Source organism: Helianthus annuus, chromosome 16, assembly GCF_002127325.2.
Source record: "Helianthus annuus cultivar XRQ/B chromosome 16, HanXRQr2.0-SUNRISE, whole genome shotgun sequence".
NCBI classification, from domain to species: Eukaryota; Viridiplantae; Streptophyta; class Magnoliopsida; order Asterales; family Asteraceae; genus Helianthus; species Helianthus annuus.
Window position 1 is genome coordinate 152,441,398 of NC_035448.2, and position 22,174 is coordinate 152,463,571.

At 33.1% G+C, this 22,174-nt stretch overlaps 1 protein-coding gene across 2 annotated transcripts; it reads left to right on the forward strand.

Annotated features, from left to right (window-relative positions):
• The first annotated feature begins 751 nt into the window (after positions 1-751).
• On the forward strand, positions 752-8,564 carry LOC110916889 (floral homeotic protein AGAMOUS). 2 transcript variants are annotated; one of them, XM_022161539.2, is made up of 9 exons: positions 752-1,006; positions 1,342-1,576; positions 6,724-6,805; positions 6,922-6,983; positions 7,203-7,314; positions 7,407-7,448; positions 7,940-7,981; positions 8,086-8,258; positions 8,353-8,541. In XM_022161539.2, exons 2-9 carry the CDS (start codon positions 1,350-1,352, stop codon positions 8,354-8,356), a joined length of 744 nt encoding a protein of 247 aa, XP_022017231.1. In that variant the 5' UTR covers positions 752-1,006; positions 1,342-1,349; the 3' UTR covers positions 8,357-8,541. The 2 variants fall into 2 exon arrangements, with proteins under 2 accessions (XP_022017231.1, XP_022017232.1); XM_022161540.2 differs by having other exon boundaries at positions 755-1,006; positions 7,215-7,314; positions 8,353-8,564.
• The last annotated feature ends 13,610 nt before the right edge of the window (positions 8,565-22,174 follow it).

Sequence of the window (22,174 nt, forward strand, 5' to 3'; positions counted from 1 at the left end):
AAAACACTCATCTTAAGACAATAAATAATGAATTTGATTTATTTTAGCCTATTATATAAAATCATGACTAAGGAGTTGATCCAACATATGATCTTTAAGGAAACATGATAAGTTGTATTAATCACACATGATTTATCTCTATAAAACTACAAAATACAATTACAACACATAACAAAGAAGAAACTACAACCAATTGGCTTATAGCCCAGTGGTACCCGCAACCAATGAAAGTCACACTGAAATGGGAAGTTGTAGTGACGCGGGTTCGACCCTTGTGGTTCCCAAAAAGGGTACTAGGGTCAAGATTCCCTCCACAATCTTTTTAAAGAAAAACTACAAGTCTATTAAATACATTTTGTAATTAAAAAAAAGTTTTATAAGCATACCTCAACTTTTACCCTTAAAACACATGTTACACAAACTTTTTCAAGATGTATGATTTACATTCTTTTGGTTAATGAATTGTAAGAAACAATAAAAATCATTTACCACTTAAGACTTGGAAGAGACAAGTCTTTTGCAAAGACCATATCAACTTGACTACTATAGTCAAACACCATTGTAAACCTATTTGGAAAGGGTCTTCCATTGACTCACTGTTCTTGTGTTATAAGTACTAAGAAACACATTGCTCTACTGCAACTTTTAGTCCCAAAATACAAACACCTACCACACACCATTCTCTCTATCAAATAAAGGTCCATCCCTCTCTCTCTATATATATTTGATGGGTATTGGGTGAGGTTAATACATGGGAATATACATTGCTTTTTATTTCTTTTTTTGCTATAAGTCTTGAACAATATATATAGCAAAAAAATGATTGAATATTTGGTATTAAGATATAATGATTAAGGTTAAGAGCGTTTATTAATTTAAAGGACAAAAAAGTCGTTGTCTACTTTATAAATACTCATCAACCATCCCACCTCCCCATTCCATTTTCTGCAATCTTTCCTGTTCAGATTTGTGGGAAACCCTCAAAAAGCAGAGAGAGATCAAAAAGGTTGAATCTAGATGAGTTTCTCTCTTCAATTATCGGTTCATCCATACATCCCATCAATTGAATTTCAAGACAATTGATGCCAAACTCTATCTGAAAATCAGTTATTTTAATACTTACTTATTTGATGCAAAATTTTCTAGTTTGTTGTCTGGTTTGGTTTGTAAATCTCAAAAAAGAAACAGATCATGGAAATCTTGATGTTCAGGAAATTGTTTGGGCAAATTTGAGCTTATTTTTTTTCAACTTTTTTGGCTTTTTGATACTGTTCATTTCACTGTTGTAATGAAGTTTATGAAAATCTATATCTTTTTTAATGATTTTTAGCTTGATTTCAGGTGTATCCATGTCTTTTCCCAATGAGTCAGGTGAGATGTCTCCACAGAGAAAATTGGGTAGGGGAAAGATCGAAATCAAACGGATCGAAAACACGACAAATCGACAAGTGACATTTTGCAAACGCCGCAACGGTTTGCTGAAGAAGGCTTATGAGTTGTCTGTACTTTGTGATGCTGAGGTTGCGCTTATCGTCTTCTCGAGCCGCGGTCGCCTCTATGAGTATGCCAACAATAGGTACAATTCTAAATCATCTATATTTGCATCAATTTTTGAGCAAATCTTGAAAACCCACTGAAGATTTATGTTATTTCATTGGTTCTTGGTGAAAAATGGTGTTTGGTTTGATATTTTTCATGATTTTTGGGGCCGTAAGGTTTTTGAATGAAAGTTTTTGTATTCGTGAATGAGTTGAGGTAAGATTTAAGAACAAGGACACAAGTGTGAGGTGTTTGTGAAGTTTTTGTTGCAGAACAAAGATTCACTTGTCTTTCTTCTTTTCTGCTTTGTTTCTTTACCTCAATGAGCTTATGTTTTGTTTTATAATTTTATTTTGTTTTCTAAAAATACTTTTCTTCTTTATGATCCAATATTTGTTTCATATTTTGGTACCTACAAGATCTGTTGTTAAAGTAAACATTGGATATGTTGTAAGCAAATAAGCAAAGATTTAGGATGTGTATTGCAGAACACTGAGATCAGCTTCCCATCTACCCTTCCTCCATTGCTGTTTAACCTCTCTCTCTCTCTCTCTCTCTCTCTCTCTCTCTCTCTCTCACACACACACACACACACACACACACTTTTTCACACACAGATTACATACACAAGTCCTAGCTAGGGAAGGCCTACAGAAATGTTGTCAAGTTCCTATTTGTTAAAGACTTCCATCATTTTGACACTTCCTTAATAAACATATATGTCAGTTAAACATCACCAAAGCAAAACGATAGGACTCTTGAGAAAAGAGATGTCATCAAGCCTTGTCAAGAAAAATCAAAAAAGCTTTATTAAGTTTTCAAATCAGTTTATTTACATAATTGAAAAAGATAAAGTATCATCTTTCATATGTCACAAAAGATTTTCAGCATAACAAGATTAGGGCTTGTACCAAATCTTCATAACCTTTTCCTATAAAGTAACCCTATTTAATTTTGTGTCCATGTGTGACAAGTTTTTCAAAGCAAACCTATCTTGAACTTTTATCATAAATATTTATGTTAGTGTTTTATTTTCTTTTCCACAAACTAGAAGAATCTTTTGGGTCCAAAATGAACGAGATTAAAAAATTCTTATGTGTGTGTATGTTATATATAATAATTGATCTTGGTCAAAGTTAGGGTTTATTACTAGAATTATATATAGCAAGAAAAGTAACAAATTAGGGTTAGGTTTAGATCTTTATTATATTCAAACCGAATATCTATATTATTAAATGCACCGTTTAGGTATTGTATATTTAAATTTAGGGTTTACAAATTTTCTCAATATCCTTACATTTTTTTCTCAAACAAAACTTAATCTTTATTATTAAGTTTTGTCTTTAATCAAAAACCCACATCCAAATCTAAGAAAAATAAATAAATATTAGGTGTATGGGTAAGATTTGTCTCAACAAGAAAGAAATCTTTGATAACGTCACAACCCAGATTCCATTTTCAGTTTCTTGACTTTTGTTTTCTTTGTGCTTGACTTCATTTTTAAATCAAAAATGCCTTTTGATCACATTTCTTTTTATTTTTTTTAGAAAAACAGTTTGATCATATTTCTTGATCAGCAGTGAAATAAAAGAACACACACAAGCGCACACACTGATCTTTCTTTTCAATTATACTGATCTTTCTTTTCAATTATCAGCATAATTACTTTTCTAAAGTTATCAAACTGTTGAAACTGAAACAGCAACCTAAGGAAAGACCAACTTAAAAAGAGTTAGATTTATCTCAACTTAGGGCATCACCATTAGATCTTGCATAGATATAGATATATACATGTATACATATATATTTGTGTAAAGGGAGAGAGAGAAGAAAGTACAAGTTTTAGGGAACCAATGGGAGGGTTTCTAATGCATGGGGAGAGAGGGTAATATTGCTGCAATGAGATGGACGGCTCTGATTGACTCAGAGTTCACAGAGCAATAATTTTGAATCTACCCAAGGTGGGTAAAAGGGTGAGAGTTAATGGGGTTATCTTTAGGGTAATGGGTTTTTGACACGTGGCAAAGATCTGTCCGTAGAAATGTGTCACCAATCATAAAGAGGGGACGTGGCAGAAGTAGCCAATCAGTGTTTTTGAGAAAGTTAAGGTAATATTATACATAAAAGGAATATAAGTAGAATCCTTAAGATTTCCGAGAAAAGTGGGATTTTATTCAGTTGATGGTTTTCTTGAAATCACAACACAAATGCCTTTTGAGTTTTGATTAAACAGTTGACTGCTACTGATAGGTTTTTACTGTGTATAGTGGGAAGCTTTCATCTATCCATTGAGCAAAAGATGGTAACATCCTTGGTAGAACAACACACATAAACACATGAAACACACAGTAACAGTTTTCCCAACTCATATATCATCTCATATGCATAAATATTGAGCACATGTATACCCGAAACTGTAGTTGAAAACAACATTTACACATTCGTTTCATATTATTTTTAATTTCATACTTCTTTTACCATTCCTATAAATAATATTATATATATTTGAAAAAGTCTACTTTAGAAAACTTTGTTCTTACTATTAACTTATGTTTAAATGATTCATCAATAAATGTTTGTATTTTTGGAGTTTGAATTGCATGTTTGTGTCACTATTCTATAGTTAATGACATGTAAAAGGCATTAAACTAACCAAATTTTCGGTTATATGTGTGTGTGTAGGATTTAGCTTTCTAGTTTCTGTACAAAAGCAAACCATGTAAAGCTTATAGTTTGTACGTAATTTTTGGAGTGGTGGAACCATGTTTAGGAGCAAGCTTTTAAAGTAGTTTATAATGTAAAAGAGATGGATTTGAGTTGAAGAAACAGTATTTGATTTTTCAAAAGAAGTTAGAAATACAATACATATAGGATTTGAACTCATAGCTTAATTAAAACGATTATCTTGATCAAGAATTGACCATGTTAACCTTCTTAAGAGAGCTAGACTTTATGTGCTTATTAACATGGCATTTGAGATTGAAAATGACGCACTACCTAATTGCAGTTCGTCATATATCACGCTAGGTGGAAGCAAAATAATCTTAAAGAAAAAAATAATATATTGTTGAATTAGAATTGAAAAACTAGCTAGCTCATTGACGTCCCTCTTGTAAAGAAATTTTAAGATTAGTTACTAAATTAACTAGAGCTGTCCAAACTGCTCGACGATCGCTCGAAAAATGCTCGTTTGATTCTCGCTCAGTTTGTAAAAGAGCCGTTCGGATCGGTTCAATTCAAATTAAATCCAAGCATGAGCAAAGGTCCGCTCGCTCGTCGATCGATCGGTTTCGTTGGAATTATTTTTATTAAATAATATATATATATATATATATATATATATATATATATATATATATATATAGGACAAAGATCCGTTAGGAATCACCCTTTATTGCGAGAACCGCGAGAACCAATGTGAACACAACCAAAAAAATACCTAAAAATAGTTAAAACACAAAAAAAAAAATTTATAAAAAAATTGCTACTTTTAGTAGCTAAAAAAAATTTTTTTTGGCTACTAAAAGTAGCGATTTTAACTTAAAAAAATATTAAAAAAAATTGTGTGTGTTTTTTTTTTTATTTTTTTAGGTGTTTTGGGGGTTTATTTTTTAGCATTTTAGCTTGGGGGTGAGGTGGAGTGGGGGGGTAGGTTTTTTTTAGGGGTCGGGGGGGGGGGTGAGGGTTAGGTTTTTTTAGGTTTTTTTTAACTATTTTAGGTTGTGTTCACATTGGTTCTCGCGGTTCTCGCAATAAAGGTGGTTCTCGCATAAACTTAATAGTTAATACCAAAATCTAACCCTAAATCCCTAATTCCTAAAACAATCACATAAACTGATTGTTCGAATGTTCGATCTGCATATCTCGCCGCTGCTACACACCAAAATCTAACCCTAAATTCTTAATTCCTAACACAATCTCGTAATCTGATTGTTCGATCTCATGATGAGGGTGAAGTCCTTGGTATAACTTGCTAAAGTCCTCTCTATTACATAATCACATATCGCACTTTATTTTGTGCTTCTTGATATTGTTAAGAACATTTTTAGAATCATGATTTTAGTTATGTATTGCTTTTATTAGTAAGGTGTTGGACATGTTTTAATTAAGTTAGGATTTTTTTTTGTTGAACGCAACCTTATAATAGTCTTGATTTCATTTTTTTTTGTTTTGCTACACATGTTTTAATTTCGGTGCTTTGAAAAACCGAGCAAAACCGAGCGAAAACAGTCCGCTCGATTTAAATTCAATCCGATCATGAGCATCACTTTTGTGCTCAGTTTTGCAAATTCGATCCGATCGGATAGGATATGTTGTAATTCAATCCGAGCACGAGTAGACCCTCGATCGGATCGGATCGGCTCATGAACACCCCTAAAATTAACTAGTAAGAAATTAAATACGGTGATTAAGAAATTTGATAGTACAATTAATAAATTGCATGAGTTGGTAACAAGTTACGATTTGCTATCAAATGAAACGTCAAGAAAATATTTCAGATTCTAAAGGGGCAAAAGTTGTGCGCCCTTGATTTTCTTCACTAACTTTTCTTCTGCATTCTCATCGATCAATGTACATATGAGTCGTCATTCGAGTAACAGACCCCTTATCGAAATGAGTGATTTTATTATGTGACAATGATGGTATAGCGAGCTAGATGCCAAGAAGAATCTTTCCAAGAACTATCTATTCTACTTTTGTGATTTATTTCCCTGCTATATGTCCATCATTCTTTTTGTTCTATGTTTAGAGAATCCTAGCCGGTTAAAATAATTATCTCCCGTGAACTATAACTTGCTTAGATCTATATCTTAGGTGGGACTGACAACTAACATGTCATATGGGACCCTTAACGTCTGATGCAAGTGGGAATTGCCGAATAAAAGACGAGAGATTAATTAGTTTTCAAAATGATAAGAAGAAAAGGTCCTGATACACAGCTTTTCGGCCTTACAACCATCTTGCATGACTTCGTAGGAGTCGACAGAAACTTAACTAATAAAATTCTAAACATAACTTCTTGGTATCCCCAACCTTATGCTGTGACTGCATATATTTTTTTGTATTATATTTCGGTTTTAAATGCAAAGAACAATTACTACTTATATTATGTAAAGCGTCACTAAATTGGTTCCAGATTCCGTAATGACGTGATCCATGATTTTTGTTTTGTTGTTAATGCAGTGTGAAAGGAACCATAGATAGGTACAAAAAGGCATGCCTGGATCCACCAAGCAGTGGCTCTGTTGCAGAAGCAAATGCTCAGGTAAAAACTTCTACCAACCCAAAAAGTTTTTACATGCTTGTTTGATTAATCACATGATTTAAGCAAAATATGTCTTGAATCTTTATTGGTCAAAATGGTTTGATATCTTCTTGCAGTTTTACCAACAAGAAGCTGCAAAACTCCGTCAGCAAATCGCCAACCTTCAGAACCAAAACAGGTAACTTTTAAAGATCACGTCTGTTTGATCAAGGGCTGTGCTAAACTTACCCGTTACTATTATTTTTATTGAACGTACCTCCCTTACCCCTACTAAATCAATCACATCGTCTCTCTACCTTAGTGACTAGAGAGCAAATTTAACGTAAATGGTGGACGTTTAACCAACCTTTTAATTAATTTATCTCATTGCATAAAAATGATAACCTTTTGTGAGAAGGCAATTTTATAGGAACATCATGGGTGAATCACTAGGAAACATGCCAGCAAAAGATCTCAAGAATCTTGAAGGCAAGTTAGAGAAAGGCATTAGCAGGATCAGATCAAAAAAGGTAATAGATATTAATTTATGCTCCTCTTAATACATCGATTAAAGCTTATGATCTCCACTAATCTGACATATATATTTTTCCTAAATCTGCAGAATGAACTTCTGTTTGCTGAAATCGAGTATATGCAAAAGCGAGTAAGTCATGCACACGCTTTCATTAGCATTGATCATTATAATTGGTATACAATTCAGTATGGATGTTTGCTGAAATCAAGTATATTCAAAAACTTTTTTATTCTTATAACTAAAAATAAATAGTAAATTATATGTTGTTTAGGGTATCATCAAAACAACGTTATTATACCCTTGTCGAATTATCGAAAATCTTTATCCTTCCACGTGATCCGCACGGGTCGGATCCGGTGTATTTACTTGCCAACATTTATTTGACAAGTTTATTTTAGTTATTTATTTATAAAAACTTTTGTTTCTATTATCGTGCTTTTATTCTTGTTTAATAAATTAATTTACTAGATTTTATGCAATTTAAATAGACATTCAGCCATTTTAATTTGTTTCTATTTTGTAATGAATTTTATCTATTTCAATTCTTTGCCCATAATACTATCCATCTGTCACTGTTCTGTATGTTTAGGGTTCATAATATTTCTTTCTTGTAAGTGCAGGAAAATGAGTTGCATAACAATAATCAGTTCCTCCGAGCAAAGGTTTGTTAATTCTCTCATACTCTCTATTGATAAATTTGTTAATCTACGATCGGTTTTATAAATATTTTAATGGGTGTTTTTTTTTTCAATTTGATTATATGTAGATTGCTGAAAATGAAAGATCCCAGCAGCAACACATGAGCTTGATGCCTGGAAGTTCTGATTATGATCTTGTACCACCTCATCAACCATTTGATGGTCGAAACTACCTTCAAGTCAACGATCTTCAACCGAATAACAGTTACTCTTGCCAAGATCAAACCCCTCTCCAGTTGGTGTAAGAAAACGCGTGTTTTATTAAACCTTAAAATACATAAGCTAGTTAATTAGATCAATCTATGACTCATGATCTTTTGTTATAACTGCTGCAGGTAATTCATGATGGGCATAAAGGATTTGAGGTTTCTACTTGCTATAACATCTTCATGGTGATTAATATGGTTTTATGGTTTGTTACAACCTTATTCTAAGTATCTAGTTTGACTTTTGTGTTCTTGTTTTATTTGCCATGGGTGCCAACAATGTGTATTTTATGAAACAACTTGTTTTTCCTCGGGTTATCTTCTTTGTATTATATGCTCAAGGATTTCTTGTGAGTATTTTTTCACTGGATGGGGCGGTCGAACCTTTCATTAAGAACTAGGGAAGCTACAGGTAACTGAAAATTGTCCAAAGTATAGAACTAATTTAGAACAAAATATTCGAATTTACAATTATTCCATATATAAGTTTGCAACTTTTTTGTGCATTATCACTTGTACATTGTGCTTTGGGTGTTTTTCAAAAAAAAAAAAGTTGATTTTTTTATTTTTAACCCAAAGGTTTTTACTTTTTTACAATTTTAACCCTACATAATTTGTTTTTTAACTTTAACCCAAAATTTTTCATTATTTGCAATTTAACTTCACAACTTTTGTCACTTATACTTTTCATCTTTCGCAAATTTTCATTTTATGTATCGTTCTAAATTTTTTGAGTTAATACGACGCAACGTGCATGTGTGGTTCAACGTTTTTACCTCTATTTTTCCATGTTTGACAAGTTCGTCGCAACACGCATATCCTAGGTCGAGTCAGTGTTGGTGGTCGATGACGGTTGTGTGACATTAGTATTATTTGACAACGTTTTACGCCCTGCCGCAACGTAGGGTGTGCTTTGCGAGGTTTTCAAAGAAAAAATGGTTATGCATATGGGTGTCGTAACATTGGTTTTGGGGGTTTTCCAGAAAAAATTGATTTTTTTTACTTTTCACCTAAAAGTATTTCATGAATTACTTTTAACTCAAAACTATTTGTTTTTTTTTTACTTTTAACCCAAAACTTTTTATCTTTTCCAATCTATCATCATAACTTTTTTTACTTTCAGCTATGGTCCTTTATAGTTTTCATTTTCCGCAATTTTTTCGCTTTATGCTTGGTTCTAAATTTTGTGACTTAACACATCGCAACGTGCGTCTTTGTTTTAACGTTTTTACGTTTTGTTCTAAATTTTGAGAGTTAACATGACGCAACGTGCGCGTGTGGGTGAACGTTTTTACATCGTCTATTTTTTCCCCAACATAACATGCGGGTCCTAGATTGACTTAGTTATAACTAAAGAATCCCCGCCGCATTACGACGGGTCGCAATCCTAGTTCTAATAAAAAATAAAGTCTAAAATAAACAACGTATGAAGTATAATGCACTCTAATTTTACTAATTTTTTTAACATAAATTCCTAGATTTTCTATGACATCATAATTTGTCGTATTTGAACTCTCAACCTTTTAGTTGTGAAGTAGCCATTTGACCACCAAAACATCCTTTTGACCCTTGATTCTACTAAAGTAGTATTCGTGTTCATAGAATTAAAATTAAATCTGAAGGAAACTGGAATACATTCCGTGTTGTATGTTTAAAAAAAAAAAGATTTTTACATATTTCCCCCTCCTAAACCTTCTTATTACATATTTCCCTAAATCAAAAAATCAATTACATATTTCCCCTTCCTAACTCATATATATTACATATTTTCCCTTTTCATTTAAATGAATCTTATTTATGACTATTTTACCCTTAATGACTTATTAAATGAATATTTACATATTTCTCTATTCTAATATGTAAAATCAATTACATATTTACCCAGATTATGTAGTATCACCCCAGTTCTTCTACTTGTTACTCTTGTCAAACAATACACACAAAATCATAAATTTAATATGTAAAAATCCCTTAAATTTAATATATTAATTTGTGTAAAAAAATTTTGGGTTGAACGGGTCGTGTTTGGGTCAACACACGAATATTTGGGTCGGGTTCGGGTTCATTTGTATGACACAAGTTTCGGGTTCAGGTCGGGTTCGGGTTCGTATAAAAGTTTTGGATTCGGGTCGAGTTGAACCCGCCTACCTGCAAACACGACCCGTTTTGCATCTAGCCCCTCCTCGACTGCAAATAATAATCGGAGGCAGTGGTTACCTGGGTCAGTATCTTTTACAATCCTTTTCAGATTCATCCCCCCATCTATCAACGGCCTTAACACACCATTCCTCTTCTCCCCCTTAATCCATTCCCGATGCCATCATCCCCTTTCAACTTCACTTGCACACCGGTCAAAGCTTTCCCTCCATCACCAACCAATTTGGCCACGCAGGTTCTTTCCATTATTCATTTCCATTATCTCATTTCTAATGCAGCATGCTTCTCAGATCCCAAACAATGACACTTCTAATTCTGTTGTCATGTTATTTTGAGATTTTGAAATATGCCTATTTTGGTGTTACTGCTTTAATTTAAACTTGTAATATTCAGTTTTATTCAGATGGTGTGCAGATTTGATTTGTTGATGATGCTATATCACAATCTACTGGCATTTCTTTATTTACAACAGGGTGTTCAAGAATCGAATCATGAATTTTCTTTCGAAAAGGGGAAATGTGTAGGATTTCTCTTGATTATACAATTGGGGATATATGCAGATGAGTTTATTTGAGGGTAATTGAGTAATTTCTCAAAAAAAGGGGAAATGTGTAATTGATTTTTTGGTTTGGGGAAATACGTAAAAAGGAGGCTTAGAAAGGGGAAATATGTAAAAAACCCTAAAAAAATGAAATAGTAACTGAATATAAATTCCTTGAAATCTAAAGTAATGATCCAAGTGATTTATATTCAATTTTCAGCTCTTTTCATTTCATTTTATTATGAAACAAACACTAACTAAATGTCAAGTAACGATTCAAGTGATTTATATTCAATTTCAGCTCATTTTTTATTTCATTTTATGAAACAAATAATACCTAAATGTTAAAAAAAAGAAATACTACACATTCTCGTTATGGTTAATTGTAAATATAACCTAAGGAATCATATGTTGTAGCGTCACCTCCATGATCCAACAAAAAATAATGCAAAGGTGATGTTGAAGTAGGTGAAAAAGAAATAAAATATCAAATACAAATAGCTTTATCGAATAAGACGTACGAAATACTTAAAAAGGTAAAAAAATACGATGACGTTTTCGTAATTATTTACTCGTAGAGTAATTATTAAAAGAGTTAATTGCTCGGATGGTCCCTGTGGTTTCATGTTTTTTCACGTTTAGTCCCCACCTTTTGGAAATAGCAGGTATGCTCCCTATGGTTTGTCATTTTGTTACTCGGATAGTCCCCTGACATGTACTCAGGGGACTATCCGAGAAACAAAATGACAAACCATAGGGAGCATACCAGCTATTTCCAAACTAACTGACATATACTCAGGGACTATCCGAGTAACAAAATAACAAACCATAGGGAGCATACCTGCAATTTTCAAAAGTTGGGGACTAAATGTGAAAAAACATGAAACCATAGGGACCATCCGGGCAATTAACTCTTATTAAAATTATCCTACAAATGATCTTGTAGGGTAATTTTGATATTGCAGGATAATTTTGTAAAATGACCTTAGAAGGTAATTTTGATCTTGTAGGATAATTTTGATCCTGTAGAGTAATTACAGGTAACACAATTACGAAAATATCACAGCATTTTTTTTCACATTTTCATGCCTTTCGTACGTTTTGTACGATAAGACCATTTGTACAGAAACTTTAGCCGAAAAAGAAAGAACATAACTTGATGTAGTGGACAATGTTTCAATGGTTTTGTTTTCTCATCAACATTTTGGACCTTCGAGTATCAACGTTGTATTAGCCACTAATAAATGATACCATTCATTCTCTACTTGAGTAAGATTCTTCTACAGAGGTTTATCACTATAAATTAAAAAATGTATTATTAAATATGAAATTATCAGCGAAATCACATACCATTTAAATCTACTAATAAATTTATAATACTGTAAGAGACTTAAACCGTCAAGATTATGGGTAAGAATACATTTCAATGATTCAATCTTGGTACCGCTTGGCTATAAGCCATTTATACTTAATTAATCTACGTCTATACATGTACAATATATATGTCTTGCGTCTAACACTACAAGAACGGGTCACCTTTAGCGGCGACAGGTGTCACCGGTATTGATGACTTTTGTCGCCGCTATTGACTTTTAGCGGCGACATGCCGCCGGTAAAGGGTCGCCGGTATTAGGGGCCGCTATTGACCTGTTGTCGCCGCTAAAGGCTTTTGTCGCCAGTATTAATCTTTCACCTTTAGCGACAACAGTTGTCGTCGCTAAAAGTGTCGCCGGTATTAGTGATGGCCGGTAATGGTTGTAGGGCAATAGGGGCGACAGGTATCGCCGCTAAAAGTCTTTTTTTTAATGCAGCAGCTGTATATACAGCTGTCCAGCCAGTTTTACGGCCGAAAAAACAGAACCTGCTTATTTCAAACAACGCAAACATGAACATAATCAACATATACTAAAGGTGATATAGTTAAAAACTACGTTTAAGTCTTACATTATAATCCTACAATATTAAAAACAACAAGTCACTCTTCGTCGGATTCATTATCGAATAAGTTATCAGAATCGTAGTCTTTTGACTTTCCTTTTCCTTTTCCTTATGAAGCAAGATAGTTGTTAAGTTGGTTCAAAAAGGACGGCGTTTGGAACAAGCTGTTAACAAAATCTTACAATAATAGATATCAAAACGTATATTAGCATATTAATTAACGCTACCAACATATATTTAACAAGGAAACATACGCTCGTTTGTCATTTTATAAATTGCGTAGTTTACCTCGGAAAAGGGTTCTTGCGTCCGAGCTTGCGAAGACGACATGTTAGAGGACGTGTTGGAGGACGTGTTGGAAGAAGGTTTAGGACCCATCCCGCGGTACCATCCTCGCCGCTCACCCAACGCTTCCTGATACGGGGCAATTGGAGGACCATCACCGCTCCATTCATATGTGGCCTGTTGTATGTTTCGCTGTATTTTACGAAGATGATTAAATATATATGTGTATATATATATATATATATATATATATATATATATTTGTTATAGAAAATAATACTTAAAAGAAATACTTACGTAATTTTGTTCAGCAACCGGATCAACCCAATTCCCTTGATTGTCCTTGTAGGTTTTAGCATACGTAGGTACCCAATCCATCTCATGATAATGATGAGCCTACTGTATAAATTTATATTTTTAGGTAAGCAAATTGTGTTCATATTAACTTCCTAATACCCAATTCGGGATAGAAATTTTAGGTTTGAGTTCCGTTTTGTTTTGTGATTACGAGCATCGAATATGTGTCTCTTAATTCGTGGTTGTCATATAATAAAAAAAAATAAAATAAAATAAAAATTATGACACCACAAAAACAAACTGCAAGCCAAATCAGATTGGGCATTTGGAGTCTTGGACTGCCGGGGGAAAATTATAATGTTTGTAATTTTTTTATTGATAAATAAAATTTATTTCTTATTCTGGTAAATAGATGATATTGAAATTGTCTATCATTATTCTAAATATAAGATAGTAATCTATATGAATAGGGTTCAGCTACAAAATCTAAATTTCTTAAAAAGTGTAAAAAGTCATAAAACACTATAATTTAAGTCAAAAAACACACATAAACCAACAAAGAACAGAGTGAAGATAACTAAAACACCATATTCAAACCCCAATAATCTATAAAAACTTCAAACACATCATCGTTGAACTATGAAATAAAACACAACATGCTAATCAACATAAAACACAATAATGTTATCATTCGATAATCAGAGTCTAATTATCCAAAGAACAAAACAAACTCACAGATATCATGTTTTAGTAATTTTCATTTTATTATTTGTGGATTTTGGTGTGTTTTATGATTGACATTATGTTGTTTTATAACTTTTTACACTTTTTAGAAAATTTGGACTTTGTAGCCAACTCCTACTCTATATCTATATCTATCTATACTTTCTATAAAAGGAGAAATCCCAATGACATAAGAAAAAGCTAATGTGTCAGCTAGAGAGGCTGTCCAACAAGGCTTTTCTTATGTCATTTTTACATCATAAAGCCTAATATATAAAATCATTTAAAATTCCGTTCCCAAAGTAAACCTCTGCCCTTCACCTTATAATCAAACCTCTGTTCCCAAAGTAAACCTCTGTTCAGATTCAAAATTCTGGCTCCATATTCAAAATTCAAAATTCAAACGATATATTCTAATCCTATAAATAAGATATATCAATCTAGCTCCACATTCAAATCTCTCTCTTTTTGTCTGCGAGCGTATCTCTCTCTCTCAAATGCATATTTCTCGTGATTCAGCCTGCTAATCTCCGATTATACTTCTTTGTTCGAATGTTTGTTGATTCTGTTTACATGTTATCGTTCCAGTATCATTGTTCAAACATCGTCGTTTTAATGAAGCTTCCCTTCACACATCAACCTTTCAATATCGATGCTGTAGGGCAATAGCGGCGATAGTGTCGCCGCTAAATGTCTTTTTTTAATGCAGCAGCTGTCTATACAGCTGCCCAGCCAGTTTTACGGCCGAAAAAACAGAACCTGCCTATTTCAAACAACGCAAGCATACGCCATGAACATAATCAACATATACTAAAGGTAATATAGTTAAAAACTACGTTTAATTCTTACATTATAATCCTACAACGTTTAATTAAGTCATACATTAAAAACAACAAGTCACTCTTCGTCGGATTCATTATCGAATAATTTATCAGAATCGTAGTCTTTTGACTTTCTTTTTCCTTTTCCTTGTGAAGCAAGATAGTTGTTAAGTTGGTTCAAAAAGGACGGCGTTTGGAACAAGCTGGTAACAAAATCCTACAATAATAGATATCAAAACGTATATTAGCATATTAATTAACGCTACCAACATATATTTAACAAGGAAACATGCGCTTCTTTGTCATTTTATAAATTGCGTAGTTTACCTCGGAAAAGGGTTCTTGCGTCCGAGCTTGCGAAGACGACATGTTAGAGGACGTGTTCGAGGATGTGTTGGAAGAAGGTTTAGGACCCATCCCGCGGTACCATCCTCGCCGCTCACCCAACGCTTCCTGATACGGGGAAATTGGAGGACCATCACCGCTCCATTCATATGTGGCCTGTTGTATGTTTCGCTGTATTTTACGAAGATGATTAAATATATATGTGTATATATATATATATATATATATATATATATATATTTGTTATAGAAAATAATACTTAAAAGAAATACTTACGTAATTTTGTTCAGCAACCGGATCAACCCAATTCCCTTGATTGTCCTTGTAGGTTTTAGCATACGTAGGTACCCAATCCATCTCATGATAATGATGAGCCTACTGTATAAATTTATATTTTTAGGTAAGCAAATTGTGTTCATATTAATTTCCTAATACCCAATTCGGGATAGAAATTTTAGGTTTGAGTTCCGTTTCGTTTTGTGATTACGAGCATCGAATATGTGTCTCTTAATTCGTAGTTGTCATATAATAAAAAAAAATACAATAAAATAAAAATTATGACACCACAAAAACAAACTGCAAGCCAAATCAGATTGGGCATTTGGAGTCTTGGACTGCCGGGGGAAAATTATAATGTTTGTAATTTTTTTATTGATAAATAAAATTTATTTCTTATTCTGGTAAATAGATGATATTGAAATTGTCTATCATTATTCTAAATATAAGCTAGTAATCTATATGAATAGGGTTCAGCTACAAAATCTAAATTTCTTAAAAAGTGTAAAAAGTCATAAAACACTATAATTTAAGCCAAAAAACACACATAAACCAACAAAGAACAGAGTGAAGATAACTAAAACACCATATTCAAACCCCAATAATCTATAAAAACTTCAAACACATCATCGTTGAACTATGAATATAAAACACAACATGCTAATCAACATAAAACACAATAATGTTATCATTCGATAATCAGAGTCTAATTATCCAAAGAACAAAACAAACTCACAGATATCATGTTTTAGTAATTTTCATTTTATTATTTGTGGATTTTGGTGTGTTTTATGATTGACATTATGTTGTTTTATGACTTTTTACACTTTTTAGAAAATTTGGACTTTGTAGCCAACTCCTACTCTATATCTATATCTATCTATACTTTCTATAAAAGGAGAAATCCCAATGACATAAGAAAAAGCTAATGTGTCAGCTAGAGAGGCTGTCCAACAAGGCTTTTCTTATGTCATTTTTACATCATAAAGCCTAATATATAAAATCATTTAAAATTCCGTTCCCAAAGTAAACCTCTGCCCTTCACCTTATAATCAAACCTCTGTTCCCAAAGTAAACCTCTGTTCAGATTCAAAATTCTGGCTCCATATTCAAAATTCAAAATTCAAACGGTATATTCTAATCCTATAAATAAGATATATCAATCTAGCTCCACATTCAAATCTCTCTCTTTATGTCTGCGAGCGTATCTCTCTCTCTCTCAAATGCATATTTCTCGTGATTCAGCCTGCTAATCTCCGATTATACTTCTTTGTTCGAATGTTTGTTGATTCTGTTTACATGTTATCGTTCCAGTATCATTGTTCAAACACCGTCGTTTTAATGAAGCTTCCCTTCACACATCAACCTTTCAATATCGATGCTGTAGGGCAATAGCGGCGACAGGTGTCGCCGCTAAATGTCTTTTTTTAATGCAGCAGCTGTCTATACAGCTGCCCAGCCAGTTTTACGGCCGAAAAAACAGAACCTGCCTATTTCAAACAACGCAAGCATACGCCATGAACATAATCAACATATACTAAAGGTAATATAGTTAAAAACTACGTTTAATTCTTACATTATAATCCTACAACGTTTAATTAAGTCATACATTAAAAACAACAATTCACTCTTCGTCGGATTCATTATCGAATAATTTATCAGAATCGTTGTCTTTTGACTTTCTTTTTTCCTTTTCCTTGTGAAGCAAGATAGTTGTTAAGTTGGTTCAAAAAGGACGGCGTTTGGAACAAGCTGGTAACAAAATCCTACAATAATAGATATCAAAACGTATATTAGCATATTAATTAACGCTACCAACATATATTTAACAAGGAAACATGCGCTTCTTTGTCATTTTATAAATTGCGTAGTTTACCTCGGAAAAGGGTTCTTGCGTCCGAGCTTGCGAAGACGACATGTTAGAGGACGTGTTCGAGGACGTGTTGGAAGAAGGTTTAGGACCCATTCCGCGGTACCATCCTCGCCGCTCACCCAACGCTTCCTGATACGGGGCAATTGGAGGACCATCACCGCTCCATTCATATGTGGCCTGTTGTATGTTTCGCTGTATTTTACGAAGATGATTAAATATATATGTGTGTATATATATATATATATATATAGGGTAAGGTTCATGCGAGAACCACCCTTATTGCGAGAACCGCGAGAACCAATGTGAACACAAAATAAAATCTAAAAAAAATCAAAAAAGCACTCAAAAATTTTTTTTTATTTTTTTTAATATTTTTTAACAAAAAATCGCTATATTTCGTTCCATAAAAAAAAAAAAAAAAAAAAAAAAAAAACTTTTTTTTTCGAGTAACAGTTATCCATGCACATGTGCATATGTATCATTACTTCAACAAATTCGGTAATACATTATCAGGAATAGACAATTGCACTTTAATTTACAAATACCATTAGTAACACACTACTTTTTACATTACCAATATTCAAAATGCACATGTGCATAATTAGGTATAACCATGATATAACGTGTTTTGGTACAAAAAGTTTGTGATTTTGAATGGAGAAGTAGACCCATATACATGTTTTTTGGTTAGTTATATCTAGTGGTTGATGGTTTGGTTATAGTTGTCAATTTTTTATGTAATATGTATGTTGATTGGATGGTATAAATGGTGTTTACATACATGTAATAAAGTGAAAATATTGTTAATGGTATTGTATTATGGATGGTAGGAGGTAATGGTATTGTATTATGGATGGTAGGAGGTAATGGTAGTGTATTATGGATGGTATGATAGATGAAAGGGAAAGTGTATTCAAAGTGGTGTACCAAAACACCTTATTTCATGTTGATACATATAATGCACATGTGCATTTCTAATATTGGTAATGTAAAAAGTAGTGTATTACATATGGTAGTGTAAGTGAAAGTGCAATTGTCTAATATATGTAATGAATTACGGAATTTGTCAAAGAAATGACAGAAATGCACATGTGCATGCTTGTGTATTATGGATGGAATGATAGATGAAAGAGAAAGTAGTGTACCAAAACACCTTATTTCCTGTTGATACATATAGATGCACATGTGCATTTCTAACATTGGTAATGTAAAAGATAGTGTATTACACGTAGTAGTGTAAATGAAAGTGCAATTGACTATTATTTGTAATGAATTACGGAATTTGACAAAGAAACGACACATATGCACATGTGCATGGATAACTGTTACTCGAAATTATTTTTATTTTATTTTTTTTGAATTTTTTTTTTTATTTTTTTTATTAACAAAATATAGCGATTTTTTCAAAAAAAATAGTAAAAAATAAAAAAAAAAATTTTTGGGTGTTTTTTAGATTTTTTTAGGAATTACTGTTTGTGTTCACACTGGTTCTCGCGGTTCTCGCAATAAGGGGTGGTTCCAAACGGATCTTTGTCCTATATATATATATATATATATATATATTTGTTATAGAAAATAATACTTAAAAGAAATACTTACGTAATTTTGTTTAGCAACCGGATCAACCCAATTCCCTTGATTGTCCTTGTAGGTTTTAGCATACGTAGGTACCCAATCCATCTCATGATAATGATGAGCCTACTGTATAAATTTATATTTTTAGGTAAGCAAATTGTGTTCATATTAACTTCCTAATACCCAATTCGGGATAGAAATTTTAGGTTTGAGTTCCGTTTCGTTTTGTTTTGTGATTACGAGCATCGAATATGTGTCTCTTAATTCGTGGTTGTCATATAATAAAAAAAAATACAATAAAATAAAAATTATGACACCACAAAAACAAACTGCAAGCCAAATCAGATTGGGCATTTGGAGTCTTGGACTGCCGGGGGAAAATTATAATGTTTGTAATTTTTTTATTGATAAATAAAATTTATTTCTTATTCTGGTAAATAGATGATATTGAAATTGTCTATCATTATTCTAAATATAAGCTAGTAATCTATATGAATAGGGTTCAGCTACAAAATCTAAATTTCTTAAAAAGTGTAAAAAGTCATAAAACACTATAATTTAAGCCAAAAAACACACATAAACCAACAAAGAACAGAGTGAAGATAACTAAAACACCATATTCAAACCCCAATAATCTATAAAAACTTCAAACACATCATCGTTGAACTATGAATATAAAACACAACATGCTAATCAACATAAAACACAATAATGTTATCATTCGATAATCAGAGTCTAATTATCCAAAGAACAAAACAAACTCACAGATATCATGTTTTAGTAATTTTCATTTTATTATTTGTGGATTTTGGTGTGTTTTATGATTGACATTATGTTGTTTTATGACTTTTTACACTTTTTAGAAAATTTGGACTTTGTAGCCAACTCCTACTCTATATCTATATCTATCTATACTTTCTATAAAAAAAGAAATCCCAATGACATAAGAAAAAGCTAATGTGTCAGCTAGAGAGGCTGTCCAACAAGGCTTTTCTTATGTCATTTTTACATCATAAAGCCTAATATATAAAATCATTTAAAATTCCGTTCCCAAAGTAAACCTCTGCCCTTCACCTTATAATCAAACCTCTGTTCCCAAAGTAAACCTCTGTTCAGATTCAAAATTCTGGCTCCATATTCAAAATTCAAAATTCAAACGGTATATTCTAATCCTATAAATAAGATATATCAATCTAGCTCCACATTCAAATCTCTCTCTTTATGTCTGCGAGCGTATCTCTCTCTCTCAAATGCATATTTCTCGTGATTCAGCCTGCTAATCTCCGATTTTACTTCTTTGTTCGAATGTTTGTTGATTCTGTTTACATGTTATCGTTCCAGTATCATTGTTCAAACATCGTCGTTTTAATGAAGCTTCCCTTCACACATCAACCTTTCAATATCGATGCTCTAGGGCAATAGCGGCGACAGGTGTCGCCGCTAAATGTCTTTTTTTAATGCAGCAGCTGTCTATACAGCTGCCAGCCAGTTTTACGGCCGAAAAAACAGAACCTGCCTATTTCAAACAACGCAAGCATACGCCATGAACATAATCAACATATACTAAAGGTAATATAGTTAAAAACTACGTTTAATTCTTACATTATAATCCTACAACGTTTAATTAAATCATACATTAAAAACAACAAGTCACTCTTCGTCGGATTCATTATCGAATAATTTATCAGAATCGTAGTCTTTTGACTTTCTTTTTCCTTTTCCTTGTGAAGCAAGATAGTTGTTAAGTTGGTTCAAAAAGGACGGCGTTTGGAACAAGCTGGTAACAAAATCCTACAATAATAGATATCAAAACGTATATTAGCATATTAATTAACGCTACCAACATATATTTAACAAGGAAACATGCGCTCCTTTGTCATTTTATAAATTGCGTAGTTTACCTCGGAAAAGGGTTCTTGCGTCCGAGCTTGCGAAGACGACATGTTAGAGGACGTGTTCGAGGACGTGTTGGAAGAAGGTTTAGGCCCCATCCCGCGGTACCATCCTCGCCGCTCACCCAACGCTTCCTGATACGGGGCAATTGGAGGACCATCACCGCTCCATTCATCTGTGGCCTGTTGTATGTTCCGCTGTATTTTATGAAGTTGAATAAATATATATATGTTATAGAAAATAATACTTAAAAGAAATACTTACGTAATTTTGTTCAGCAACCGGATCAACCCAATTCCCTTGATTGTCCTTGTGGGTTTTAGCATACGTAGGTACCCAATCCATCTCCTATTTAACATTAAACTTAGATTAGACATTAAATAAACAAAACCTTACACACACGCACACACACATAAAACATTACATTTTTATAGGCGGTGCTACCGTATGACGACGTCCCCCCGCGGTATGGGAATTGTTGTTTCTCGCGTACTAGTGTGTTGGCCTTGCTTCTTTTAATATATTTTGCGTCCCGGAAACCTTCGATGGTTCTCAACTAGTTATCATAGGGCATATCCACGGGATGGTATACCTTTGCCCTCGCAATATCATTGTAACCTCCCTCGCTCTTAAATAATTTTTTAGCTTCGTACTTGCGGTCAGAGTACCGCTTCATAAGCACAACCCTAATACCACCCGTCAAGTTTTTCGCCTCTAAATCGTGTTTCACTTCATCAAAATTAAAATTTTCCTTCAAATTAAATAAAAAAGTTAAAATATCATATATAAATTAGATTTGCATGTGCTTAACTATTTGATAAAATTTTATGCATATAACTTATTTACCCGTAAGTGGTTCATGAGGGCATCCTTGTAATGTTGTTCAACGTTATCCCATCCAATTTTATCGAACGGGATGGTCCGCCACATATACAGGCCGGCCTCCCATGAAAACATATCTCTTGATTTACCAACAGGGGTATATGTGACCTGTCTGTCAAACGTAAGCGATACAGCCCCCCCCCCCCCCCCCCCCCGATTTTACCAGACGCCATAGTTTCTCGTTTTTGGCTTTCCCCTTAACCCTCTTAGGGGAACCGCTGCAATTAAAACAAAAATAATTATTAACAACATTTATAATATATAAAATATAAGGACTACAAAATAATTTAGTAAAAGACTTACCGTCAGTCTCGTGCGTGCCACGAAATCCACCAGGAGGAGGCG